This window comes from Oncorhynchus mykiss, chromosome 10 (assembly GCF_057628025.1).
Source record: "Oncorhynchus mykiss isolate SJ-2025 chromosome 10, ASM5762802v1, whole genome shotgun sequence".
Lineage (NCBI taxonomy): Eukaryota > Metazoa > Chordata > Actinopteri > Salmoniformes > Salmonidae > Oncorhynchus > Oncorhynchus mykiss.
The window spans coordinates 82,990,881-83,013,209 of NC_143031.1; the positions used below are offsets into that span (position 1 = coordinate 82,990,881).

Genomic DNA, 22,329 nt, shown 5'->3' on the forward strand with positions numbered 1-22,329 from the left:
TCTGTAAAAAGCCCACCCCAATGAGGATATGTGTTTACTTGAAGCTTCCTGTGCCAACCGGAAGTGCCTCAGACCGAGAAACAGCCTCGTACATTTGCAATGACTTAAAATCATTTTGACATGAAAAGTACGACATTTAGAAAAGTCCCAGAGTCGCAAAACTAGGTGCATTGAAACCGCCTTGGCCCATAGAGACTGACCCCAACGTTTCTGTCCGATATCTCATTCAAGGACCCCGTAGCAACGCCCTCGCTGCTCGGCCTCCAAATGACCTATCGAGCCGAAACTCGGGATTTGGGGTCGCCTCACATAGGCCTACACGTCAGAACTGGACCCGCAGCTAGAATGTAGCTACGTGTTTTATGTTTTTGTTATGGTTTAAACAGAAGGCGCTGTGTATTATGGGCCTGGTTTGAAATATGTGATAGTTGGCTTCTAAATGAGTTGGAAAAAGTGGGTGTGGTGTCAGTTTGGTGTGAGAATGATATCTAAGAGATGAGTCTTCTCCTTGTGTTGAGTCTTCTCCTTGCGACGAGTCTTCTCGTGTTGATTACCTACCTGTCGAGTCCCCTCCTTGTGTCGAGTCCTCTCGTGTTGAGTCCACTGCTTGTGTAGAGTCTTCTCCTTGTGTCGATGACCTACCTGTCGCGTCCTCTCCTTGTGTAGACTCCTCTCGTGTCGAGTCCTCTACTTGTGTAGAGTCCTGTCCTTGCGACGAGTCTTCTCCTTGTGACGAGTCCTGTCCTTGTGTAGAGTTCTCTCGTTTTGAGTCCACTGCTTGTGTAGAGTCTTCTCCTTGCCACGAGTCTTCTCCTTTTGTTGATTACCTACCTGTGGAGTCCTCTCCCTGACTCGAGTCCTGTACTTGTGATCAGTCTTCTCTTTGCGATTAGTCTTCTCCTTGTGTCAATGACGTCCTCCTGTCGAGTCTTCTCGTGTCGAGTCTTCTCCTTCTGTAGAGTCTTCCCCTTGCGACGAATCCTGTCCTTGTGATCAGTCTTCTCCTTGTGTCGAGTCTTCTCCTTGTGTCAAGTCTTCTCCTTGTGTCAAGTCCTGTCCTTGTGAAGAGTCTTCTCCTTGAGTCGATTACCTACCTCTCGAGTCCTCTCATGTCAAGTCCTCTACTGTGTAGAGTCTTCTCCTTGTGTCGATTACCTACCTGTCGAGTCCTCCTTGTGACGAGTCCTGTTCTTGCGACGAGTCTTCTACTTGTTGATTACCTACCTTTCGAGTCCTCTCGTGTCGAGTTCTCTCCGTGTAGAGTCTTCTCCTTGCGACAAGTCTTCTCCTTGTGTCGATTACCTATCTTTCGAGGCCTGTGCTTGCGACGAGTCTTCTCCTTGCGTAGAGTCTTCTCCTTGCGTCGAGTCTTCTCCTTGTGTCTATTACCTACCTGTCGAGTCCTCTCCTTGTGACGAGTCCTGTCCTTGCGACGATTCTTCTTGTGTCGATTACCTACCTATCAAGTCTTCTCCTTGCGTAGTCTTCTCCGTGCGTAGTCTTCTCCGTGCGTAGTCTTCTCCGTGCGTAGTCTTCTCCATGTGTCAATTACCTACCTGTCGAGTCCTCTCCTTGTGTCGAGTCCTGTCGTTGTGAAGAGTCTTCTTGTGTCGATTACCTACCTGTCGAGTCCTGTCCTTGTGTAGAGTCTTCTCCTTGCGGAGAGTCTTCTCCTTGCGGAGAGTCCTCTCCTTGCGACGAGTCGTGTGAATTACCTACCTTTTGAGTCCTCTCGCGTCGAGTCATCTCCTTGTGACGAGTCTTCTTCTTGTGACGATTACCTACCTGTCGAGTCCTCTCCTTGTGTCGATTCCTGTCCTTGTGACGAGTCTTCTTGTGTCGATTACCTACCTGTCAAGTCCTCTCCTTATGTCGAGTCCTGTCCTTGTGAAGAGTCTTCTAGTTGTGTCGATTACCTAACCTTCGAGTCCTCTCGTGTCGAGTCCTCTCCTTGTGTCGATTCCTGTCCTTGCGACGAGTCTTCTCCATGTGTCAATTACCTACCTGTCGAGTCCTCTCGTGTCGAGTCTTCTCCTTGTGTCGATTACCTACCTGTCGAGTCCCCTCCTAGTGTCGATTCCTGTCCTTGCGTAGAGTCTTCTCCTTGCGGAGAGTCTTCTCCTTATGTCGATTACCTACCTGTCGAGTCCTCTCGTGTCGTTTCCTGTCCTTGCGACAATTCTTCTACTTGTGTCGATTACCTACCTGTCAAGTCCTCTCCTTGTGTCGAGTCTTCCTTGTGACGAGTCCTTCCGATGACTCTTCTCCTTGTGTCAATTACCTACCTGTCGAGTCCTCTCGTGTCGAGTTCTCTCCGTGTAGAGTCTTCTCCTTGCGACAAGTCTTCTCCTTGTGTCGATTACCTATCTTTTGAGGCCTGTGCTTGCGACGAGTCTTCTCCTTGCGTAGAGTCTTCTCCTTGCGTCGAGTCTTCTCCTTGTGTCTATTACCTACCTGTCGAGTTCTCTCCTTGTGACGAGTCCTGTCCTTGCGACGATTCTTCTTCTTGTGTCGATTACCTACCTGTCAAGTCTTCTCCTTGCGCAGAGTCTTCTCCTTGCGTAGAGTCTTCTCCTTGCGTAGAGTCTTCTCCGTGCGTAGTCTTCTCCGTGCGTAGTCTTCTCCATGTGTCAATTACCTACCTGTCGAGTCCTCCTTGTGACGAGTCCTCTCCTTGTGAAGAGTCTTCTACTTGTGTCGATTACCTACCTGTCGAGTCCTGTCCTTGTGTAGAGTCTTCTCCTTGCCTAGAGTCTTCTTGTGTCGATTACCTACCTGTCGAATCCTCTCCTTGTGACGAGTCCTGTCCTTGCGACGAGTCTTCTCCTTGTGTCAAGTCCTGTCCTTGCGAAGAGTCTTCTACTTGCATTGAGTCATCTCCTTGTGTAGTCTTTTCCTTGTGTCGATTACCTACCTGTCGAGTCCTCTCCTTGTGTCGATTCCTGTCCTTGTGACGAGTCTTCTTCTTGTGTCGATTACCTACCTGTCGAGTCCTCTCCTTATGTCGAGTCCTGTCCTTGTGAAGAGTCTTCTTCTTGTGTCGATTACCTACCTGTCAAGTCTTCTCCTTGCGTAGAGTCTTCTCCTTGCGTAGAGTCTTCTCCTTGCGTAGAGTCTTCTCCTTGCGTAGAGTCTTCTCCTTGCGTAGAGTCTTCTCCTTGCGTAGAGTCTTCTCCTTGCGTAGAGTCTTCTCCTTGCGTAGAGTCTTCTCCTTGCGTAGATAACCTATCTGACGAGTCCTGTCCTTGTGAAGAGTCTTCTACATGTGTCGATTACCTACCTGTCGAGTCCACTCGTGTCAAGTCATCTCCTTGTGCAGAGTCTTCTCCTTGTGTCGATTACCTACCTGTCGAGTCCACTCGTGTCGAGTCTTCTCCTTGTGTCGATTCCTGTCCTTGCGACGATTCTTCTACTTGTTGATTACCTACCTGTCGAGTCCTCTCCTTATGTCGAGTCCTGTCCTTGTGAAGTGTCTTCAACTTGTGTTGATTACCTACCTTTCGAGTCCTCTCGTGTAGAGTCCTGTCCTTGCGACGAGTCTGCTCCTTGCGACGAGTCTTCTCCTTGCGTAGTCTTCTCCTTGCGACGAGTCTTCTCCTTGCGACGAGTCTTCTCCTTGCGACGAGTCTTCTCCTTGCGACGAGTCTTCTCCTTGCGACGAGTCTTCTCCTTGCGACGAGTCTTCTCCTTGCGACGAGTCTTCTGCTTGCGACGAGTCTTCTGCTTGCGACGAGTCTTCTGCTTGCGACGAGTCTTCTCCTTGCGACGAGTCTTCTCCTTGCGACGAGTCTTCTGCTTGCGACGAGTCTTCTGCTTGCGACGAGTCTTCTGCTTGCGACGAGTCTTCTGCTTGCGACGAGTCTTCTCCTTGCGACGAGTCTACTCCTTGCGACGAGTCTACTCCTTGCGACGAGTCTTCTCCTTGCGACGAGTCTTCTCCTTGCGACGAGTCTTCCCTTGCGACGAGTCTTCTGCTTGCGACGAGTCTTCTGCTTGCGACGAGTCTTCTCCTTGCGACGAGTCTTCTCCTTGCGACGAGTCTTCTCCTTGCGACGAGTCTTCTGCTTGCGACGAGTCTTCTCCTTGCGACGAGTCTTCTACTTGCGACGAGTCTTCTCCTTGCGACGAGTCTTCTGCTTGCGACGAGTCTTCTCCTTGCGACGAGTCTTCTCCTTGTGTCGATTACCTATCTTTTGAGGCCTGTGCTTTCGACGAGTCTTCTCCTTGCGTAGAGTCTTCTCCTTGCGACGAGTCTTCTCCTTGTGTCGATTACCTATCTTTTGAGGCCTGTGCTTTCGACGAGTCTTCTCCTTGCGTAGAGTCTTCTCCTTGCGTCGAGTCTTCTCCTTGTGTCTATTACCTACCTGTCGAGTCCTCTCCTTGTGACGAGTCCTGTCCTTGCGACGATTCTTCTTCTTGTGTCGATTACCTACCTGTCAAGTCTTCTCCTTGCATAGTCTTCTCCTTGCGTAGAGTCTTCTCCTTGCGTCGAGTCTTCTCCTTGTGTCTATTACCTACCTGTCGAGTCCTCCTTGTGACGAGTCCTCTCCTTGTGAAGAGTCTTCTACTTGTGTCGATTACCTACCTGTCGAGTCCTCTCCTTATGTCGAGTCCTGTCGTTGTGAAGAGTCTTCTTGTGTCGATTACCTACCTGTCGAGTCCTGTCCTTGTGTAGAGTCTTCTCCTTGCGTCGAGTCTTCTCCTTGTGTCTATTACCTACCTGTCGAGTCCTCTCCTTGTGACGAGTCCTGTCCTTGCGACGATTCTTCTTCTTGTGTCGATTACCTACCTGTCAAGTCTTCTCCTTGCATAGTCTTCTCCTTGCGTAGAGTCTTCTCCTTGCGTCGAGTCTTCTCCTTGTGTCTATTACCTACCTGTCGAGTCCTCCTTGTGACGAGTCCTCTCCTTGTGAAGAGTCTTCTACTTGTGTCGATTACCTACCTGTCGAGTCCTCTCCTTATGTCGAGTCCTGTCGTTGTGAAGAGTCTTCTTGTGTCGATTACCTACCTGTCGAGTCCTGTCCTTGCGTCGAGTCTTCTCCTTGCGTCGAGTCTTCTCCTTGCGTCGAGTCTTCTCCTTGCGTCGAGTCTTCTCCTCGTGTCTATTACCTACCTGTCGAGTCCTCCTTGTGACGAGTCTTCTTGTGTCGATTACCTACCTGTCGAGTCCTCTCCTTATTTCGAGTCCTGTCCTTATGAAGTCTTCTAGTTGTGTCGATTACCTACCTTTCGAGTCCTCTCGTGTCGAGTCCTCTCCTTGTGTCGATTCCTGTCCTTGCGACGAGTCTTCTCCTTGTGTCAAGTCCTGTCCTTGCGAAGAGTCTTCTACTTGCATTGAGTCATCTCCTTGTGTAGTCTTTTCCTTGTGTCGATTCCTGTCCTTGTGACGAGTCCTCTCCTTGTGTCGATTCCTGTCCTTGTGACGAGTCTTCTTTTTGTGTCGATTACCTACCTTTCGAGTCCTCTCGTGTCGAATCCTCTCCTTGTGACGAGTCCTGTCCTTGCGACGATTCTTCTTCTTGTGTCGATTACCTACCTGTCAAGTCTTCTCCTTGCGTAGAGTCTTCTCCTTGCGTAGATTACCTATCTGTCGATTCCTGTCCTTGCGACGAGTCTTCTCCTTGCGACGTCTCTTCTCCTTGCGACGTCTTCTCCTTGCGACGAGTCTTCTCCTTGCGACGAGTCTTCTCCTTGCGACGAGTCTTCTCCTTGCGACGAGTCTTCTCCTTGCGACGAGTCTTCTGCTTGCGACGAGTCTTCTGCTTGCGACGAGTCTTCTCCTTGCGACGAGTCTTCTGCTTGCGACGAGTCTTCTCCTTGCGACGAGTCTACTCCTTGCGACGAGTCTTCTCCTTGCGACGAGTCTTCTCCTTGCGACGAGTCTTCCCTTGCGACGAGTCTTCTCCTTGCGACGAGTCTTCCCTTGCGACGAGTCTTCTGCTTGCGACGAGTCTTCTGCTTGCGACGAGTCTTCTGCTTGCGACGAGTCTTCTCCTTGCGACGAGTCTTCTCCTTGCGACGAGTCTTCTGCTTGCGACGAGTCTTCTCCTTGTGTCTATTACCTACCTGTCGAGTCCTCTCCTTGTGACGAGTCCTGTCCTTGCGACGATTCTTCTTCTTGTGTCGATTACCTACCTGTCAAGTCTTCTCCTTGCATAGTCTTCTCCTTGCGTAGAGTCTTCTCCTTGCGTCGAGTCTTCTCCTTGTGTCTATTACCTACCTGTCGAGTCCTCCTTGTGACGAGTCCTCTCCTTGTGAAGAGTCTTCTACTTGTGTCGATTACCTACCTGTCGAGTCCTCTCCTTATGTCGAGTCCTGTCGTTGTGAAGAGTCTTCTTGTGTCGATTACCTACCTGTCGAGTCCTGTCCTTGTGTAGAGTCTTCTCCTTGTGTCTATTACCTACCTGTCGAGTCCTCTCCTTGTGACGAGTCCTGTCCTTGCGACGATTCTTCTTCTTGTGTCGATTACCTACCTGTCAAGTCTTCTCCTTGCATAGTCTTCTGCTTGCGACGAGTCTTCTCCTTGCGACGAGTCTTCTCCTTGCGACGAGTCTTCTCCTTGCGACGAGTCTTCTACTTGCGACGAGTCTTCTACTTGCGACGAGTCTTCTCCTTGCGACGAGTCTTCTGCTTGCGACGAGTCTCCTTGCGACGAGTCTTCTCCTTGCGACGAGTCTTCTCCTTGTGTCGATTACCTATCTTTTGAGGCCTGTGCTTTCGACGAGTCTTCTCCTTGCGTAGAGTCTTCTCCTTGCGTCGAGTCTTCTCCTTGTGTCTATTACCTACCTGTCGAGTCCTCTCCTTGTGATGAGTCCTGTCCTTGCGACGATTCTTCTTCTTGTGTCGATTACCTACCTGTCAAGTCTTCTCCTTGCATAGTCTTCTCCTTGCGTAGAGTCTTCTCCTTGCGTCGAGTCTTCTCCTTGTGTCTATTACCTACCTGTCGAGTCCTCCTTGTGTCGAGTCCTCTCCTTATGTCGAGTCCTGTCGTTGTGAAGAGTCTTGTGTCGATTACCTACCTGTCGAGTCCTGTCCTTGTGTAGAGTCTTCTCCTTGCGTCGAGTCTTCTCCTTGTGTCTATTACCTACCTGTCGAGTCCTCTCCTTGTGACGAGTCCTGTCCTTGCGACGATTCTTCTTCTTGTGTCGATTACCTACCTGTCAAGTCTTCTCCTTGCATAGTCTTCTCCTTGCGTAGAGTCTTCTCCTTGCGTCGAGTCTTCTCCTTGTGTCTATTACCTACCTGTCGAGTCCTCCTTGTGACGAGTCCTCTCCTTGTGAAGAGTCTTCTACTTGTGTCGATTACCTACCTGTCGAGTCCTCTCCTTATGTCGAGTCCTGTCGTTGTGAAGAGTCTTCGTGTCGATTACCTACCTGTCGAGTCCTGTCCTTGTGTAGAGTCTTCTCCTTGCGTCGAGTCTTCTCCTTGTGTCTATTACCTACCTGTCGAGTCCTCCTTGTGACGAGTCTTCTTGTGTCGATTACCTACCTTTCGAGTCCTCTCGTGTCGAGTCCTCTCCTTGTGTCGATTCCTGTCCTTGCGACGAGTCTTCTCCTTGTGTCAAGTCCTGTCCTTGCGAAGAGTCTTCTACTTGCATTGAGTCATCTCCTTGTGTAGTCTTTTCCTTGTGTCGATTCCTGTCCTTGTGACGAGTCCTCTCCTTGTGTCGATTCCTGTCCTTGTGACGAGTCTTCTTTTTGTGTCGATTACCTACCTTTCGAGTCCTCTCGTGTCGAATCCTCTCCTTGTGACGAGTCCTGTCCTTGCGACGATTCTTCTTCTTGTGTCGATTACCTACCTGTCAAGTCTTCTCCTTGCGTAGAGTCTTCTCCTTGCGTAGATTACCTATCTGACGAGTCCTGTACTTGCGATGAGTCCTGTCCTTGTGAAGGTCTTCTCCTTGTGTCGATTCCTGTCCTTGCGACGTCTCTTCTCCTTGCGACGTCTTCTCCTTGCGACGTCTTCTCCTTGCGACGAGTCTTCTCCTTGCGACGAGTCTTCTCCTTGCGACGAGTCTTCTCCTTGCGACGAGTCTTCTCCATGCGACGAGTCTTCTCCTTGCGAAGAGTCTTCTCCTTGCGAAGAGTCTTCTCCTTGCGACGAGTCTTCTCCTTGCGACGAGTCTTCTCCTTGTGTCGATTACCTATCTTTTGAGGCCTGTGCTTGCGACGAGTCTTCTCCTTGTGTAGTCTTCTCCATGTGTCAATTACCTACCTGTCGAGTCCTCCTTGTGACGAGTCCTCTCCTTGTGAAGAGTCTTCTACTTGTGTCGATTACCTACCCGTCGAGTCCTCTCCTTATGTCGAGTCCTGTCGTTGTGAAGTCTTCTTGTGTCGATTACCTACCTGTCGAGTCCTGTCCTTGTGTAGAGTCTTCTCCTTGCCTAGAGTCTTCTCCTTGCGTAGAGTCCTCTCCTTGCGACGAGTCTTGTGTGAATTACCTACCTTTCGAGTCCTCTAGCATCGAGTCATCTCCTTGTGACGAGTCTTCTTGTGTCGATTACCTACCTGTCGTGTCCTGTCCTTGTGAAGAGTCTTCTAGTTGTGTCGATTACCTACCTTTCGAGTCCTCTCGTGTCGAGTCTTCTCCATGTGTCAATTACCTACCGGTCGAGTCCTCTCCTTGTGTCAAGTCCTGTCCTTGCGAAGAGGCTTCTACTTGCATTGAGTCATCTCCTTGTGTAGTCTTTTCCTTGTGTCGATTACCTACCTGTCGAGTCCTCTCCTTATGTCGAGTCCTGTCCTTGTGAAGAGTCTTCTACTTGTGTCGATTACCTACCTTTCGAGTCCTCTCGTGTCCTCTCCTTGTGTCGATTCCTGTCCTTGCGACGATTCTTCTTCTTGTGTCGATTACCTACCTGTCAAGTCTTCTCCTTGCGTAGAGTCTTCTCCTTGCGTTGAGTCTTCTCCTTGCGTAGAGTCTTCTCCTTGCGTAGAGTCTTCTCCTTGCGTAGAGTCTTCTCCTTGCGTAGTCTTCTCCTTGCGGAGTCTTCTCCTTGCGTAGAGTCTTCTCCTTGCGTAGTCTTCTCCGTGCGTAGTCTTCTCCATGTGTCAATTACCTACCTGTCGAGTCCTCCTTGTGACGAGTCCTCTCCTTGTGAAGAGTCTTCTACTTGTGTCGATTACCTACCTGTCGAGTCCTGTCCTTGTGTAGAGTCTTCTCCTTGCCTAGAGTCTTCTTGTGTCGATTACCTACCTGTCGAATCCTCTCCTTGTGACGAGTCCTGTCCTTGCGACGAGTCTTCTCCTTGTGTCAAGTCCTGTCCTTGCGAAGAGTCTTCTACTTGCATTGAGTCATCTCCTTGTGTAGTCTTTTCCTTGTGTCGATTACCTACCTGTCGAGTCCTCTCCTTGTGTCGATTCCTGTCCTTGTGACGAGTCTTCTTCTTGTGTCGATTACCTACCTGTCGAGTCCTCTCCTTATGTCGAGTCCTGTCCTTGTGAAGAGTCTTCTTCTTGTGTCGATTACCTACCTGTCAAGTCTTCTCCTTGCGTAGAGTCTTCTCCTTGCGTAGAGTCTTCTCCTTGCGTAGAGTCTTCTCCTTGCGTAGAGTCTTCTCCTTGCGTAGATAACCTATCTGACGAGTCCTGTCCTTGTGAAGAGTCTTCTACATGTGTCGATTACCTACCTGTCGAGTCCACTCGTGTCAAGTCATCTCCTTGTGCAGAGTCTTCTCCTTGTGTCGATTACCTACCTGTCGAGTCCACTCGTGTCGAGTCTTCTCCTTGTGTCGATTCCTGTCCTTGCGACGATTCTTCTACTTGTTGATTACCTACCTGTCGAGTCCTCTCCTTATGTCGAGTCCTGTCCTTGTGAAGTGTCTTCAACTTGTGTTGATTACCTACCTTTCGAGTCTTCTCCTTGCGTAGTCTTCTCCTTGCGACGAGTCTTCTCCTTGCGACGAGTCTTCTCCTTGCGACGAGTCTTCTCCTTGCGACGAGTCTTCTCCTTGCGACGAGTCTTCTCCTTGCGACGAGTCTTCTCCTTGCGACGAGTCTTCTCCTTGCGACGAGTCTTCTGCTTGCGACGAGTCTTCTGCTTGCGACGAGTCTTCTGCTTGCGACGAGTCTTCTCCTTGCGACGAGTCTTCTCCTTGCGACGAGTCTTCTGCTTGCGACGAGTCTTCTGCTTGCGACGAGTCTTCTGCTTGCGACGAGTCTTCTGCTTGCGACGAGTCTTCTCCTTGCGACGAGTCTTCTGCTTGCGACGAGTCTTCTCCTTGCGACGAGTCTTCTCCTTGCGACGAGTCTTCTCCTTGCGACGAGTCTTCTCCTTGCGACGAGTCTTCCCTTGCGACGAGTCTTCTGCTTGCGACGAGTCTTCTGCTTGCGACGAGTCTTCTGCTTGCGACGAGTCTTCTCCTTGCGACGAGTCTTCTCCTTGCGACGAGTCTTCTCCTTGCGACGAGTCTTCTGCTTGCGACGAGTCTTCTCCTTGCGACGAGTCTTCTCCTTGCGACGAGTCTTCTGCTTGCGACGAGTCTTCTCCTTGCGACGAGTCTTCTCCTTGCGACGAGTCTTCTCCTTGTGTCGATTACCTATCTTTTGAGGCCTGTGCTTTCGACGAGTCTTCTCCTTGCGTAGAGTCTTCTCCTTGCGTCGAGTCTTCTCCTTGTGTCTATTACCTACCTGTCGAGTCCTCTCCTTGTGACGAGTCCTGTCCTTGCGACGATTCTTCTTGTGTCGATTACCTACCTGTCAAGTCTTCTCCTTGCATAGTCTTCTCCTTGCGTAGAGTCTTCTCCTTGCGTCGAGTCTTCTCCTTGTGTCTATTACCTACCTGTCGAGTCCTCCTTGTGACGAGTCCTCTCCTTGTGAAGAGTCTTCTACTTGTGTCGATTACCTACCTGTCGAGTCCTCTCCTTATGTCGAGTCCTGTCGTTGTGAAGAGTCTTCTTGTGTCGATTACCTACCTGTCGAGTCCTGTCCTTGTGTAGTCTTCTCCTTGAGTCGAGTCTTCTCCTTGTGTCTATTACCTACCTGTCGAGTCCTCTCCTTGTGACGAGTCCTGTCCTTGCGACGATTCTTCTTCTTGTGTCGATTACCTACCTGTCAAGTCTTCTCCTTGCATAGTCTTCTCCTTGCGTAGAGTCTTCTCCTTGGGTCGAGTCTTCTCCTTGTGTCTATTACCTACCTGTCGAGTCCTCCTTGTGACGAGTCCTCTCCTTGTGAAGAGTCTTCTACTTGTGTCGATTACCTACCTGTCGAGTCCTCTCCTTATGTCGAGTCCTGTCGTTGTGAAGAGTCTTCTTGTGTCGATTACCTACCTGTCGAGTCCTGTCCTTGTGTAGAGTCTTCTCCTTGCGTCGAGTCTTCTCCTTGTGTCTATTACCTACCTGTCGAGTCCTCTCCTTGTGACGAGTCCTGTCCTTGCGACGATTCTTCTTCTTGTGTCGATTACCTACCTGTCAAGTCTTCTCCTTGCATAGTCTTCTCCTTGCGTAGAGTCTTCTCCTTGCGTCAAGTCTTCTCCTTGTGTCTATTACCTACCTGTCGAGTCCTCCTTGTGACGAGTCCTCTCCTTGTGAAGAGTCTTCTACTTGTGTCAATTACCTACCTGTCGAGTCCTCTCCTTATGTCGAGTCCTGTCGTTGTGAAGAGTCTTCTTGTGTCGATTACCTACCTGTCGAGTCCTGTCCTTGTGTAGAGTCTTCTCCTTGCGTCGAGTCTTCTCCTTGTGTCTATTACCTACCTGTCGAGTCCTCCTTGTGACGAGTCTTCTTGTGTCGATTACCTACCTGTCGAGTCCTCTCCTTATTTCGAGTCCTGTCCTTATGAAGTCTTCTAGTTGTGTCGATTACCTACCTTTCGAGTCCTCTCGTGTCGAGTCCTCTTCTTGTGTCGATTCCTGTCCTTGCGACGAGTCTTCTCCTTGTGTCAAGTCCTGTCCTTGCGAAGAGTCTTCTACTTGCATTGAGTCATCTCCTTGTGTAGTCTTTTCCTTGTGTCGATTACCTACCTGTCGAGTCCTCCTTGTGACGAGTCTTCTTGTGTCGATTACCTACCTGTCGAGTCCTCTCCTTATTTCGATTCCTGTCCTTGTGACGAGTCTTCTTTTTGTGTCGATTACCTACCTTTCGAGTCCTCTCGTGTCGAATCCTCTCCTTGTGACGAGTCCTGTCCTTCCGACGATTCTTCTTCTTGTGTCGATTACCTACCTGTCAAGTCTTCTCCTTGCGTAGAGTCTTCTCCTTGCGTAGATTACCTATCTGACGAGTCCTGTACTTGCGACGAGTCCTGTCCTTGTGAAGGTCTTCTCCTTGTGTCGATTCCTGTCCTTGCGACGTCTCTTCTCCTTGCGACGAGTCTTCTCCTTGCGACGAGTCTTCTCCTTGCGACGAGTCTTCTCCATGCGATGAGTCTTCTCCTTGCGAAGAGTCTTCTCCTTGCGACGAGTCTTCTCCTTGCGACGAGTCTTCTCCTTGTGTCTATTACCTATCTTTTGAGGCCTGTGCTTGCGACGAGTCTTCTCCTTGTGTAGAGTCTTATCCTTGCGACGATTCCTGTCCTTGCGACGTCTCTTCTCCTTGCGACGAGTCTTCTCCTTGCGACGAGTCTTCTCCTTGCGACGAGTCTTCTCCTTGCGACGAGTCTTCTCCTTGCGACGAGTCTTCTCCTTGCGACGAGTCTTCTCCTTGCGACGAGTCTTCTCCTTGTGTCGATTACCTATCTTTTGAGGCCTGTGCTTGCGACGAGTCTTCTCCTTGTGTAGTCTTCTCCTTGTGTAGTCTTCTCCATGTGTCAATTACCTACCTGTCGAGTCCTCCTTGTGACGAGTCCTCTCCTTGTGAAGAGTCTTCTACTTGTGTCGATTACCTACCCGTCGAGTCCTCTCCTTATGTCGAGTCCTGTCGTTGTGAAGTCTTCTTGTGTCGATTACCTACCTGTCGAGTCCTGTCCTTGTGTAGAGTCTTCTCCTTGCCTAGAGTCTTCTCCTTGCGTAGAGTCCTCTCCTTGCGACGAGTCTTGTGTGAATTACCTACCTTTCGAGTCCTCTAGCATCGAGTCATCTCCTTGTGACGAGTCTTCTTGTGTCGATTACCTACCTTTCGAGTCCTCTCGTGTCGAGTCTTCTCCATGTGTCAATTACCTACCGGTCGAGTCCTCTCCTTGTGTCAAGTCCTGTCCTTGCGAAGAGGCTTCTACTTGCATTGAGTCATCTCCTTGTGTGGTCTTTTCCTTGTGTCGATTACCTACCTGTCGAGTCCTCTCCTTATGTCGAGTCCTGTCCTTGTGAAGAGTCTTCTACTTGTGTCGATTACCTACCTTTCGAGTCCTCTCGTGTCCTCTCCTTGTGTCGATTCCTGTCCTTGCGACGATTCTTCTTCTTGTGTCGATTACCTACCTGTCAAGTCTTCTCCTTGCGTAGAGTCTTCTCCTTGCGTAGAGTCTTCTCCTTGCGTAGAGTCTTCTCCTTGCGTAGAGTCTTCTCCTTGCGTAGAGTCTTCTCCTTGCGTAGAGTCTTCTCCTTGCGTACAGTCTTCTCCTTGCGTACAGTCTTCTCCTTGCGTACAGTCTTCTCCTTGCGTACAGTCTTCTCCTTGCGTACAGTCTTCTCCTTGCGTAAGAGTCTTCTCCTTGCGTAGATTACCTATCTAACGAGTCCTGTGCTTGCGACGAGTCCTGTCCTTGTGAAGAGTCTTCTACTTGTGTCGATTACCTACCTGTCGAGTCCACTCGTGTCGAGTCCTCTCCTTATGTCGAGTCCTGTCCTTGTGAAGTGTCTTCAACTTGTGCTGATTACCTACCTTTCGCGTCCTCTCGTGTAGAGTCTTCTCCTTGTGTCGATTACCTACCTGTCGAGTCCTCTCCTTATGTCGATTCCTGTCCTTGCGACGAGTCTTCTCCTTGCGACGAGTCTTCTCCTTGCGACGAGTCTTCTCCTTGCGACGAGTCTTCTCCTGCGACGAGTCTTCTCCTTGTGTCGATTACCTACCAGTCGAGTCCTCGTGTCGAGTTCTCTCCGTTAGTCTTCTCCTTGTGTAGATTACCTACCTGACGAGTCCTGTGCTTAAGACGAGTCCTGTCCTTGCAACGAGTCTCCTCGTGTCAATTACCTACCTGTCGAATCCTCTCCTAGTGACGAGTCCTCTCCTTGCGACGATTCTTCTACTTGTTGATTACCTACCTGTCGAGTCTTCTCCTTGTGTTGAGTCTTCTCCTTGTGTTGAGTCTTCTTCTTGTGTTGAGTCTTCTCCTTGTGTTGAGTCTTCTCCTTGTGTTGAGTCTTCTCCTACGTACGATATTATGATATTTAAGAAAAGGAGACAGAGGATACAGGGTCATGGTCATGCTAGTTGGATTAGTCTGCTGGTTTGAAGCGGAATAACTCAGAGGAGCTGCTGTAGTGTTGCCGGCGTGGAGAAGATCGGCTAGGCTCTGTAAGGATGATGGTAGTCAGAGGCAGAAACAAACGGATAAAACCACCCTGGCTGGATAAAACGGCCTCGGCTGGATAAAATAACCTCGGTTGGATAAAACAACCCTGGCTGGGATAAAACAACCCTGGCTGGATAAAACAACCCTGGCTGGGATAAAACAACCCTGGCTGGATAAAACAACCCTGGCTGGGATAAAACAACCCTGGCTGGGATAAAACAACCCTGGCTGGGATAAAACAACCCTGGCTGGGATAAAACAACCCTGGCTGGGATAAAACAACACTGGCTGGATAAAACAACCCTGGCTGGGATAAAACAACCCTGGCTGGGATAAAACAACCCTGGCTGGGATAAAACAACACTGGCTGGATAAAACAACCCTGGCTGGGATAAAACAACCCTGGCTGGATAAAACAACCCTGGCTGTATAAAACGTGTCCATGTAATGAGCAGCTCTACTATCTCGGTTGTAGCTCGCAGTGTTGCCAACTAGCGACATTGTCGCTATATTTAGCGAGTATTCAGACTCCTCTAGCGACACATTTTCAAAAAAGCGACTAGCGACAAAACTAGAGACTTTTTCTTGTTTTATTGGAGACTTTTGGAGACTCTGACATGAAAGCACGTATCGTTTTTACTCTTCTCAACGAGCAGACGTGGGCCCCACCCCCGTCCCAAAGCACTCACAAGTGGCCAGGTCCTCGCGCAGCAGTCCCTCCCAGCTGCAGTCAGAGCAGGAGATGTTCACCCCTCCGCATACAGACTGCAAATTAATCACGCATGCGGGAAGCCGCCGCTGACTGATCTCGCCCTGGCTTACATTCAGGGCAGGATGTAAATGTAAAATGTTCATCTAAAATGAATCACTCCACAAAAATAAATAACTGCATTTGACTCACACAGCGTCAGTCACTTACTCACCTTGTCCACTGTGTGTGTGCCTCTCTGTGACACAAGCTAAACATCTAGCTGGCTAGCTCATCTTGTCTCAGTCTAAACTGTACACTCAAAAATACAGAAAGGAGTGGGAATCAAACTCTGAATTCAAAGGCTGGTTGTGTGAGATTCTGTGTTATGCACTATAGCCCGTTACCATATATGTGATTGAATATTATCTGCTGTTGGCTTGTGTGGATGTATGTGTTATGCAACATAGTTGACTTGAAACATTGTTAACAGTATCAGGGCCATGGGCCTTTCTCATGATGGAAAAATACAGAATAACATGAAGACAGGAACTGTGCAATGAGTTGGGGGGGGGGCCACATTCAGAACGTAGTGTTGCGAGAACAAACAGTCTTTTGTTAGATAACAGGAGCCAGGTGTGAGATAACCACGCCCAGTCTCTACTCTGACAGGCCGGCTCGGAAGCAGGAACTAATTCTGTCAGAGTATATTTATAATATCTTTGTCAAGAACAAGTCAGTTCTCGGTTTGCCCTGCGAGGTGGGACAGAGAGCCCATATATAAAAAAAATGCATTTACCACTTATTGCTTAGCTAATAAAAAAACGTATTGCTTAGCTAATAAAATAAAAAAATACAGAGTATACAAATCAGTGACTCATTGTGATATTTATCCTGATACCAGATTTTAATTAACGAAAACTCTTAACAGTTGAAGCCGTTTATTTGAGATAATACACAGGCATACTGCCTGTATTGTATATGCCCCCCCACCCCCCCCCAAAAAACACACGACAACTCAAAAACATCCTCAAAAGGCAAAGCCTTATAACAGTTCCACCCAAAACAAGCTGCCATATATGGTTGTTTTTTGTAAAAGGCTTTTGAGGCCACCATGGCATTAGCTATCGCTGAAACACTGTTCCATGCTGGCATGTAATCTAGGAGAGAGGAATAACATTGTGGGAGAGACAAAAAGTGAGTATAAAAAAAACACCCTAAATATATTTAGAATTACAAATTAACTTTCTTCCTCTCTCCTACAGCATAAATCACAATTACATGAACATGGCCAATTGTGCAAATTAGGCGATGACGTCTTTTTTTTTTTTACCGGAAGGCTTGCTAACTATCTCGTAAACACCTCGGATACAAGGTTAAACGGATATATCTTGTAATTGAACAAAATAGTAAGGTGGCCGATAATATAGGACGTATTTATCAAAAAGCTGATAGTAGTAGTATTTCCACTGAATTGTCAAACATGCTAATTGCTAACCCGTTAGCTAACATTTGTACGAGACCAACAATCATAAAACATTGATGGCTTGATCACAAGATAACACGGTTGACGGTAATATATTTCTTAAACGCTGTTGAATCTGCCGATAATACATGGTTCCACGATACTTACTTACTTATTGTCTGGTGGCATTTATTATCTCTCTGTCCACAACTTGAAAGGGAGAATGGTACTCTCTCAACTGAGTTTTTTTCCCTGCCAAAGGTTGTGCATCTGTTGAATATCAAGAATATGGTATGACTATTAGAATGAAAGGCTTGTTGGGAAACTACACGTTCATATCCCTTATGGTAGCTCATGTTAGATGAGAATAGCAAAAGTTAAATACTAGTTATCTTAAAAAAAAAAGTGACGTTGCCAATTCTTGTTCCTGAATGTATTCCTTTATCCGGTCCTCAACTTGAACTCGAGATTTACCATTTCGAGAACGCAGCGTTACCTGCGAGCATATGATTGATAGGGAGGACTTACCTGTCATCACACTCCCTCATCTCATTGGTCGAGTAGGCGATACATTTCCGGGTGCCGTTAAGAGTGACTCGCTTGTGGTCGTGCTGGGAGAATATGGCGGCATATAGCAGTCAACTATTCAACATTGCGTGGAGGTGTGGTTATTAGAGGGTAAATAGTAATATGCTCTAAAACGCCCTGGTGACAAAAAAAAAAACGCCCTGGTGACAAAAAAAACCGCCCTGTTTCCAATCGTCCACATGGCTGGGAGAATCTATTCAAAAATGTAAAAAAAAACAACAGATGTATTGTTTGCTAACTAGCTACGTTTACAGTGCAGGCTAACTCAAATGAGCTGCTAGCCAACTTTACATACGGTATAGCTAGCTATTGTGAATTAAATATCACCAGCAACCTAACGTCATATTAGCTAGCTACCTTGATATTTATAAGAAAAAACGTCAAATGCATTTGTAGGTAGCTAGCTAACAGCCATAGAGGAGGGTGACAGGATAGCAACCCAAACTGTGGATAGTGCAGGTACTTTTGTGTAGTTCCAGTCCCTACAAGTGAGAACCGAGATAATAGTAACATACTATTCAGTGAGGTCTAATTTGAGCATAATGAAGTCTGTTTCTTGTGAGGGTTTTCTGTCTTCAGATACAGAGGGCTGTGAAAGTCTGTCTGCAGATGAGGTGGTCCCAATGAAGAGCAGTGGTTCTCAGTCCTGGGGACTCAAATGCCTTAGCACTACACAGCTGATACAAATGATCAACTTATCATCAAGCTTCAAGTGTTATTCATGTATTCATTTGTGACGCTATCCTTGATATGATCCTGCTATTGTCACATGCATCTATCAATCCAATGTTATCATGATTTGTTATAAGGGATATTATACTTTAGTAATCCACGGTGACCCGGTGATGTACAAATCTTAATAATGACATTATCTTCCATATTCCTACAGATACCTTGCAACTGGAGATTCCTTCAAAACGATTGCCTACAGTTACTGTTTAGGGCACTCACTGCAAGGTTGGGTGACCAGGGTCATCTGGGACTGCCTCCTGGAGGAATTCAGGTTGTGTGAAGGCTACCTGTGTCCTGCATAACTTCATGAGGATGGACACGCGGACCAGGAGGGGATGTGCAGCTCGCCGCCGTGTCCCAGAGGAGTCTGCTGCTCTGCAGGATGTTTCAAGGATGGGGTCCAACAACGCATCAAGAGGCAATCTGTGCGCGTGAGATCTTCACTATCTACCTCTGCTGTTCCCTGGCAACACCATAGACTACACTATGCACAACCAACGGCTCTTTTAAGAGCAATAAGAATTGCAATAAGAGTATTCTTCCATTTACTTAGCTATGTGTAACAGTTTGGCTTCCGTCGCTCTCCTCGCCCCTACCTGGGCTCGAACCAGGGACCCTCTGCACACATCGACAAAAGCCGAGGCCCTTGCAGAGCAAGGGAAACGACTACTTCAAGGTCTGAGTGAGTGATGTCACAGATTTGGAAAGCTACTAGCAAGCACCACTAGCTAGCTATTTCACACCAGTTACATTCAAATCCCAATTTTCTCCCTTTGATTTCTACTTCTCAGGTGAGGGTGCTGTTTAGGTAAGGGTGTGACGTCTGTATAAAAACAAGTCTATTTTAAGTCACCCATATTGAAAAAAAATTGAACAATTAGATACCCTATAACCCACACTCATGTATCAATCTGATTGATGGATTGTGATATGCAGGCTCAGGTATATAACTGGCTCCTTTCCGACCTTCAAATAGTCGCAATAAGAGGGCCAACCATGGAGAATAGCAAGACACTCAATTATTTCTATAACTAAGCTATATTGTTTGTCCTCGTGTGTCTGCATGTTTTTCAGCATAAAGTACTCTGCAGCCACTTAGTGTGGACACCAGGTGAGGCCACACACACTTTGCTGTCCTTCAGTCTATTTTAAGTCACCCATATTGAAAAAAAATTGAACAATTAGATACCCTATAACCCACACTCATGTATCAATCTGATTGATGGATTGTGATATGCAGGCTCAGGTATATAACTGGCTCCTTTCCGACCTTCAAATAGTCGCAATAAGAGGGCCAACCATGGAGAATAGCAAGACACTCAATTATTTCTATAACTAAGCTATATTGTTTGTCCTCGTGTGTCTGCATGTTTTTCAGCATAAAGTACTCTGCAGCCACTTAGTGTGGACACCAGGTGAGGCCACACACACAGATTCCCGTTGAACACTGTCTCTTTTAACTACCTTATTTCCTCAATAACAATGAGTATCTCCTTCACTTCATCCCTCAATCCTCTAGGCCAGGGCTGCCCAACCCTCTTCCTGGAGATCTACTGTCCTGTAGGTTTACAGTCCAACCCTCTTCCTGGAGATCTACTGTCCTGTAGGTTTTCAGTCCAACCCTCTTCCTGGAGATCTACTGTCCTGTAGGTTTTTAGACCAACCCTCTTCCTGGAGATCTACTGTCCTGTAGGTTTTTAGTCCAACCCTAATTTAGCACATCTGATTCAGCTAGTTAAGGTCTTGTTGAGCAGCTAATTAGTAGAATCGGGTGTGTTAAATTAGGGTTGGACTGAACCCACGGGAGGGTCGATCTCCAGGAAGAGGGTTGGGCAGCCCTGATCTAGGTTATATCAGCTGTGTCGGTGAACCCCTCCCGCATCTGAACTGGCTTCATAGAGGGCACAGCATGATCAGAGGTGAGAGGTCACAGCATGATCAGAGGTGAGAGGTCACTTGGTCAGGTCAACAGGAAGTATTATTAAAGAGATGCTTTACATTGAAATAGAGATGCAGTAGTCCCAGAGTTAATGATCCTAGGTCAGTTTATATTATACAGGAAGTATTATTAAAGAGATGTAGTAGTCCCAGAGTTAATGATCCCAGGTCAGTTTATATTATACAGGAAGTATTATTAAAGAGATGTAGAAGTCCCAGAGTTAATGATCCCAGGTCAGTTTATATTATACAGGAAGTATTATTAAAGATATGTAGTAGTCCCAGAGTTAATGATCCCAGGTCAGTTTATATTATACAGGAAGTATTATTAAAGAGATGTAGTAGTCCCAGAGTTAATGATCCCAGGTCAGTTTATATTATACAGGAAGTATTATTAAAGAGATGTAGTAGTCCCAGAGTTAATGATCCCAGGTCAGTTTATATTATACAGGAAGTATTATTAAAGAGATGTAGAAGTCCCAGAGTTAATGATCCCAGGTCAGTTTATATTATACAGGAAGTATTATTAAAGAGATGTAGTAGTCCCAGAGTTAATGATCCCAGGTCAGTTTATATTATACAGGAAGTATTATTAAAGAGATGTAGTAGTCCCAGAGTTAATGATCCCAGGTCAGTTTATATTATACAGGAATTATTATTAAAGAGATGCTTCACATTGAAATACAGATAGAGATGTAGTAGTCCCAGAGTTAATGATCCCAGGTCAGTTTATATTATACAGGAATTATTATTAAAGAGATGCAGTAGTCCCAGAGTTAATGATCCCAGGTCAGTTTATATTATACAGGAATTATTATTAAAGAGATGTAGTAGTCCCAGAGTTAATGATCCCAGGTCAGTTTATATTATACAGGAAGTATTATTAAAGAGATGTAGTTGTCCCAGAGTTAATGATCCCAGGTCAGTTTATATTATACAGGAATTATTATTAAAGAGATGCTTCACATTGAAATACAGAAAGAGATGCAGTAGTCCCAGAGTTAATGATCCCAGGTCAGTTTATATTATACAGGAATTATTATTAAAGAGATGCTTCACATTGAAATACAGATAGAGATGCAGTAGTCCCAGAGTTAATGATCCAAGGTCAGTTTTTTTTGCATTTCACCTCCTGAACGATTATGAAAAACACAAGGCTTAAACATGCTCTCTCTCTCCATCGGCTCTCTTTTCTGCAGGTATGTTTTGATGTGAGAGAGAGGATGCCACCTCACCCGCTCTTAAGATAACCTTCGGGCTGACTGGGAGCCCAAGGCTGGTTAGGAGACCCTATGTAATAGTGATGAACTGAGAGAATTAGGGTAGCAGAATATTAGGGTAGCACTGTTATTCATTAATCATATGCTGTCTTCCCTGCTCCTGTGTTCTTACCTCGTTCCCTTTGTCTTTTACACCTCTCCCCACCTCTTTCTTCCTGTTTTATAATGCACACAAGATAGATGTGCATTGAAGTACAAGATAGATGTGCATTGAAGTACAGCTTGAACTTGTATTTATAATGCATGTATTATGTATTTTTTAACATTTTGCATAATGAATTTTCAAAGAGTTTCACTTTCTCTACTATTGGGCAATTTTAAGTCTCATTTAATGAAATACTACACCTAATTGTGTTTATCAGATCAATGCAGACGAAGGGCATTAGATATTGAGATGAACTGGTTTTAGGCTATTTACATGATGCATAGGAAGTGTAGTGTACTGTTTAAAAATATATATATTTCTGTATACATGAAATACAAATCAGCCTTTAACTAGTTCAATCCTGTTTGTAGTCTATTAGTTACAATGTGTAACCACTGATGTCCCAGGACCAAGACTGGTAAACACTGTTGAAGTGTATAATTGCAATACATACATGTAGACACGGCGTCATTCAAAGACTGGAATTTGATACTCCTGGTATTGGATACGACTGAAGAACCATCTCAAAGACATTCATACCTAAACTGCACCTGTATTTGCTAAGGAAGCGTACATGATCAGTGAACCTATTAAATGTACAGGCTACAATGTGGGGATCTCATGCATGGTCATAACTACATGTATATACGACTTGCATCCTTGGCACAAAGTTATATTATATTCTACTCAATCCATAGGCTTCGTTAGTGTCCTTCAGGCTGTTTTGAAGTTGATACAACCTTGCTATGAGAGCTGTGGTTCATACCCAGGTTCTGAACTAATATGTACACACCAAGTGTTTTGGTCCATGCACTGATTGGCTAGCTGCACATCCATAGGCATACAGGTATTTTAATTATCCACTGCACAATACGCAAGAACAAAGCAGAAGCCCCCCCCCCCCCCCCCTAAAATAGGCCTAGCGACGTCCCTGCGTCTCGTCAATAACAACGACGAGACGGCCTCTAGACAGATAAGACGTGCAGCGGAAACAACCTGGAGCTGAACACGAAGAAAAGAAAGGACGTCATAGAGGATTTTATAAATGTTTTATTTGTTCCATGTGGACTGTTATACTGACTACCTCTGTGTGCTATGTAGACCTACTGACCTATG

General features: G+C 46.8%; 1 protein-coding gene and 3 long non-coding RNA genes across 5 annotated transcripts; 1 reads left to right on the top strand and 3 right to left on the bottom strand.

Annotated features, from left to right (window-relative positions):
- Positions 1-358: 358 nt before the first annotated feature.
- On the bottom strand, positions 359-3,276 carry LOC149980593 (uncharacterized). Its single transcript, XR_016483972.1, has 2 exons — positions 2,772-3,276; positions 359-2,000 (listed from the first exon to the last, which is right to left on the bottom strand). It is a non-coding gene; the product is annotated as an uncharacterized LOC149980593 (long non-coding RNA).
- A 1,496-nt stretch (positions 3,277-4,772) lies between these two features.
- Positions 4,773-11,912, bottom strand: LOC149980594 (uncharacterized). Its single transcript, XM_090188577.1, has 3 exons — positions 11,804-11,912; positions 8,341-10,522; positions 4,773-8,276 (listed from the first exon to the last, which is right to left on the bottom strand). The coding sequence occupies exons 1-2, from the start codon at positions 11,910-11,912 to the stop codon at positions 9,837-9,839; spliced, it is 795 nt and encodes a 264-aa protein (XP_090044703.1). The 3' UTR covers positions 4,773-8,276; positions 8,341-9,836.
- A 1,260-nt stretch (positions 11,913-13,172) lies between these two features.
- Positions 13,173-17,041, bottom strand: LOC149980595 (uncharacterized). Its single transcript, XR_016483973.1, has 2 exons — positions 16,703-17,041; positions 13,173-14,231 (listed from the first exon to the last, which is right to left on the bottom strand). It is a non-coding gene; the product is annotated as an uncharacterized LOC149980595 (long non-coding RNA).
- On the top strand, positions 16,126-21,822 carry LOC149980596 (uncharacterized). 2 transcript variants are annotated; one of them, XR_016483971.1, is made up of 5 exons: positions 16,126-16,262; positions 18,008-18,532; positions 19,229-19,265; positions 19,370-19,769; positions 20,988-21,822. It is a non-coding gene; the product is annotated as an uncharacterized LOC149980596 (long non-coding RNA). The 2 variants fall into 2 exon arrangements; XR_016483970.1 differs by lacking the exons at positions 16,126-16,262; positions 18,008-18,532 and having other exon boundaries at positions 19,017-19,265.
- The last annotated feature ends 507 nt before the right edge of the window (positions 21,823-22,329 follow it).